Source organism: Lipotes vexillifer, unplaced genomic scaffold (assembly GCF_000442215.2).
Source record: "Lipotes vexillifer unplaced genomic scaffold, Lipotes_vexillifer_v1.1 scaffold792, whole genome shotgun sequence".
Lineage (NCBI taxonomy): Eukaryota > Metazoa > Chordata > Mammalia > Artiodactyla > Lipotidae > Lipotes > Lipotes vexillifer.
Window position 1 is genome coordinate 361,543 of NW_006795663.1, and position 6,000 is coordinate 367,542.

A 6,000-nucleotide genomic window follows, 5' to 3' on the forward strand; every position below is an offset into this window, starting at 1 on the left:
CTTGTGGGCTCCAGAGCGCAGGCTCAGTAGTTGTAGTGCACGGGCCCAGTTGCTCCACGGCATGTGGGATCTTCCCAGACCAGGGCTCGAACCCGTGTCCCCTGCACCGGCAGGTGGATTCCCAACCACTGCGCCACCAGGGAAGCCCTCAAAGGATACTATTAAGAGAGTGAAGGGACTTCCCTGGTGGCGCAGTGGATAAGACTCCACGCTCCCAATGCAGGGGGCCAGGGTTTGATCCCTGTTCAGGGAACTAGATCCCACATGCATGCCACAACTAAAGAGCTGGAGAGCCGCAACTAAGGAGCCTGTGAGCCGCAACTGAGGAGCCCATGTGCTGCAACTAAGGAGCTGGCAAGCCGCAACTAAGGAGCCCACAAGCTGCAACTAAGGAGGCTGCCTGCTGCAACTAAGACCCGGTGCAACCAAATAAATAAATATTAAAAAAAAAAAAAGTGAAATGACAGCTCACAGAATGATAGAAAATATTTATAAATCACGTATATAATAAGGAACTGGTATCTAGAATATACACAATTCTTGCAATTCAGTAGTAAAAAACCAATAACCCAATTAAAAAATGGGCAAAGAATGTGAAAAGACATTTCTCCAAAGAAGATATGCAAATGGTCAATAAAAAACATGAAAAGATGGTCAATATAATTTGTCATTAGGGAATTGCAAATTGAAACCACAGTAAGATACAACTTCACATCTACTAGGATGGCTACAATAAAATAGACAGGTAATAACAAATGTTGGTAATAAGGATGTGGAGAAATTGGAAGCCTCACATGCTGCTGGTGAAAATTTAAAATGGTGCAGCCACTTTGTAAAACAGCCTGGTAGTTACATTTTACCCAGCAGTTCCACTCTTAGGTAGATACTTAAAAGAATTGAAAGCAGGTGTTCAAACAAAAACTTGTACTTGATGTTCTTAGCAACATATTCATAATAGCCAAAAGGTAGAAACGACTCAAATGTTCATCAACAGATGACTGGATAAACAAAATGTGGTATATCCATACAATGGAATACTATTCTGTCATGTAAATGAATGAGGTACTAGTACATGCTATAACATGGGTGAACCTTGGAAGCATTTTGTGAAGTGAAAGCATAAGACACAAAAGGCCACATACTGTATGATTTCATTTATATGAATTTTCTAGAATAGGCAAATCTGTCGAGAAAGAATGTAGATTAGTGTTTGCTCAAGGCAGACAGGGAGATAACAAGGGGCATGATAGTTTAAAAGTACAGAGTTTCTCCCTAAGGACTCCACACAAAAACTACTAGATCTAATGAATTCAGCAAAGTAGCAGGATACAAGAGCAACATTCAGAAATCAGTTGTATTTCTTTTTTTTTTAAATAAATTTATTTATTTATTTATTTATGGCTGTGTTGGGTCTTCGTTTCTGTGCAAGGGCTTTTTTTTCTCTAGTTGCAGCGAGCGGGGGCCACTCTTCATTGTGGTGCGCGGGCCTCTCACTGTCGTGGCCTCTCTTGTTGTGGAGCACAGGCTCCAGACGCGCAGGCTCAGCAGTTGTGGCTCACGGGCCCAGTTGCTCCGTGGCATGTGGGATCTTCCCAGACCAGGGATCAAACCCGTGTCCCCTGCATTGGCAGGCAGATTCTCAACCACTGCACCACCAGGGAAGCCCCATCAGTTGTATTTCTTTACACTAACTATGAAATATCAGAAAGGGAATGTAAAAAAAACCAAAAAACTGGAACTTCCCTGGTGGTGCAGTGGTTAAGAATCCGCCTGCCATTGCAGGGGACATGGGTTTAAGCCCTGGTCTGGGGAGATCCCACATGCCACAGAGCAACTAAGGCCGTGTGCCACAACTACTGAGCCTGTGCTCTAGTGCCCGTGAGCCACAACTACTGAGCCCTTGTGCCACAACTACTGAAGCCCACACACCTAGAGCCCGTGCTCCACAGCAAGAGAAGCCACCGCAATGAGAAGCCTGCACACCAAAACAAAGAGTAGCTCCCCTCTCCACAACTGGCCCCGGTCCGGGAAGATCCCACATGCCGCGGAGCAGCTAGGCCCATGAGCCATGGCCGCTGAGCCTGCACGTCCGGAGCCTGTGCTCTGCAACGGGAGAGGACAAGGGCTTAATCTCCAAGATATACAAACAGCTCATAAAACTCAACAACAGAAAAACAACCCAATTGAAAAATGGGCCGAAGACCTTAATAGACATTTCTCCAAAGAAGACATACAGACAGCCAGTAGGCACATGAAAAGATGTTCAACATCACTAATTATTAGAAAAATGCAAATCAAAACTACAATGAGGTACCACCTCACACTAGTCCGAATGGTCATCATTAAAATGTCTACAAATAACAGTGCTGGAGAGAGTGTGGAGAAAAGGGAACCCTCCTACACTGTTGGTGGGGATGTAAGTTGTTAACAGCCACTATGGAAAACAATATGGAGGTTCCTCAGAAAACTAAAAATAGAATTACCATGTGATCCAGCAGTTTCACTCCTGGGATCATTACTTGATTGACTTTGGGAGGGGTAGGGGTGGTATTTACCGGAAGGGAATGAAATAACTTGCTGAGGTGATGGAAATGTCCTGTATCTTGATTGAGGATTATATGATATAACTATTTGTTTAAGTTCATCAAACTGTATACTTGAGATTAGTGGAGTTTACTGTATGTGAAATATACCTTTAAAAAAATGGCCCTAAGGCCTGGGAGCTGGCATTATAGAAACTATTATAGGATCAGAGACATGGCTTCAGGTTTGAATGATGCAGTGGAGCTGGGATTGAACCCCTGTTTTATATGGTGTAGGAGCTTCAAAGAGCTTGAACTCTTCTGTCACTGAAAAGATAATTGTAAAACTGTTGGCCTTGCCTAGAAGAACAAGAAGAATCATATCAGTATGTGTTAGACCTTAGATAAAATTTGAAAAAAAAGTTGCCTAAAAAAATTAGTGCCCCATATCTTCTTCACCATGCAAGAGAATTTATACTGTTTGTTTGGTGCATAATCTCAAACTAAGAAATTATCAAAACTAGGCTAGGAACTTAGCATAAGCGAACACTAAATAAACCTCTTTTAAGAGTTTGAGACTCCACTGAAAACGTACTTACAAAACCATCCTAGGAAACCAAACCACCTTGACAGGGAGTTAGTACACACAACAGAGAGGAGTATCACTTTAAGGTTTGGAAATAGTATTATAGTCCATAAAGCAGTGTTTAAAATTGTTAAAGGGTTAAAAGAAGGCATAGAAAGCAGAATGAAAGAATGGAAGTTAAAAAAAAAGAAACCGTAAGTTGTAGGTATGATGATGAGACACAAAACAGTCGGTGAGACACAAAACAGTCACAGATATAAAATTACCCATATCCAAATGGCATTGCCACAATTTATTTAGGTAAAATAGAAAATTGAGTACAGAGGCTGTAGTCAAGTTGAGCAAGTTTTAATTTAAGATTACGTAATAATTTACTATATTTAATATTCTGAACTCTTATATAAAACACTTTAATACTGTAATCTTCTTAAGTTATTAGCTATTGAAGGGCCTGAAAGTCTGTTGATAACTTTCAAAAATTACAATTTGGATGGAGTATGAGTAGAACTCACCAGGTGGTTTTTTCCTCAAATGGTCCCCCTCAACTGATGGTTTACCCTAACCCCTAGCCCCCCACCCTGTTACTAACCAAGTGCAGCCTCATCTGAGCCTATGCATTCCTTCCCCCACCGAAGAGTCTTATGAAGGAGGGGATTATTGAGAATAGAATATTTTTATTGAGGTATCTTTTGACTAAGAAATGATGGTAACTTGGTAATACTTGTCTCTTCTTGAAACATTGAACATGTACAGTTAGGGACTCTGTTCTGGATAAATGAGATAGTGTTTTATTAGCTTACTTTTTAATTATAGGATACGAACTGTTTTTTTTAATTTTACAAAAGCCTGATATATCTATATTTATATCAGATATCTGTTTCTATATCTATCTATCTATAGTCTGATGTTACAGTATCATGAGATTCTGTCTCTTTAACTAAAACGTGGATGCCTATTCTCTGGATGTAGATACTCAGTTTAAGGAATTATAGTTTGGTTAAACCATGCAAACCTCCTTGAATTACTCTGCTTCTGTTTAACTTCTAAAATGATTCTGCCTTGAGAACTATTCATAGATAGTATCTTATTCCTAATTATACAGTAAATATGTACTAATGGAACTTTAGTTCATAATTATGTGTTGCTTAATTTGCCTCCATCTATTGTTAAACTATTCACTTTTATTTATTTTATTTTATTTTTTTATTATTATTTTTTTTGTGGTACGCGGCCCTCTCACTTTTGTGGCCTCTCCTGTTGCGGAGCACAGGCTCCGGACGCGCAGGCTCAGCGGCCATAGCTCACGGGCCCAGCCGCTCCGCGGCATGTGGGATCTTCCCAGACCGGGGCACGAACCCGTGTCCCCTGCATCGGCAGGCGTACTCTCAACGACTGCACCACCAGGGAAGCCCTCACTTTTATTTTTTAAAGGCAAACCTACATACATTTGAACTTCATGTCCTAACTCTAGACATGTTCTTGTGTAAATGATACTGACTCCTCCCAAACCTGGAAAACCTGAATTCTCTTTTAAATCCATTTATTCCCAATATTTATGGTACAATCTTCCTTCCCTCTTTACTGCTCGAGTGTCTCACTGTTTCAGTAGCACTAATCTGGGGCTTTGGTCCTTACTTGAATGTGCTCTCGTTCCTTTCCTCCCAATAGTTGATTCTGACAGATTTTCCAGCTTTGTTTTCATATTTATAAGTACAGAAGTGCTGCTGGGTTTTCCTGCTCTATAGTGCTTTTCTTCCTACTCTTTCAGCATTGACACACTTGGAATTCCTACACGTGTGGTTAATTGTGAGATTTGTGAACATTTAACTTTTGGTAAATTGTTTTGGGTATATTTCTCTTTGGGGTTCCATCAGAAACAATGTTTCTTGCATTGTTGCCAACTCTATGTTAATTATATTTCAGACCTGATAAAAAAGACACCATACAACTGTTTTTGAAATTTCCCTGGTATTTTAAATTAAAAAATTTTAGTATGATGTTAACTCACAACACTTTGAGTACTGAAAAAGGATACTTTTGAATACCTGAACAGGACCTTTATTTTTTCCTATTGTTTTTGTATAATTTCCTCAAATTAATTGGAAAAATTATTCACATTTAACCCCAATTATTTGATACATTTTTATTTACTCTTAAGATAGTTGGCAGCATTGTCCTTGATTGTCCTTGATTCTCTATTGGTTTGGGCTTATATAATGTCTTTTTCTTTTCTCCATTTTTTGTTTTTCTTTTGCTTCCTAAGGACATGATGAAACAGCGCCATGTGCAGTTTTGAAAAGTATGGACAGTATTAGCTTTCTCCAACACCCAGTCCACCAGAGGAGCTTAGAGATTCTGCAGAGGTGCAAGGAAGAGAAGTACAGTAAGGCTGCAAATCCTGATAAATAAACTCCATGTCATCATATCCATTTGGAAATGGAAACCAGGAGCATTCTACACCTGGGTGGGACATAAATAGCTTAGGCAATATGACTTCTATAATCCTTTGACCAGTGAGTCTCAGGATACTTCCATTGAGACTTTCATTCTTTTTTTTTGAAAAAGTTGATATACCTGTTGTTTTAACTTGGATGACTTTTAACTTGGATGACTATTTGTGATCCTTGAGTTGTTAATTATACTTGGTTACAGACTTTGAATTGGTTTCTGCTTTTGACTTTAAAGTATCCAAGTGATGAGTAAAAATGAATAATGATTTTTTCCTGTTGGTTTTTTTTTTTAACTTTATTGAAATCTAATTGAGGCAGTGTAAACTGCATGCCAAAGCATACAGTTTGGTAAGTTTTGACATATATATGAACTCATCACAATCAAGATAATTAACATATCTAACACTGCCAACAGTTTCCTCTGTCTCTTGAGAATTCCTGC

The 6,000-nt window shown here is 39.4% G+C and overlaps 1 protein-coding gene across 1 annotated transcript in view; it reads left to right on the top strand.

The window, feature by feature from the left end:
- MYO9A (myosin IXA) overlaps nucleotides 1-6,000 on the top strand; it is a 224,341-nt gene that overhangs the window by 73,105 nt on the left and 145,236 nt on the right. Inside the window, 1 exon segment of the mRNA XM_007467841.1 lies at nucleotides 5,372-5,491. Within this exon segment, the coding sequence (XP_007467903.1) occupies nucleotides 5,372-5,491 (120 nt within the window).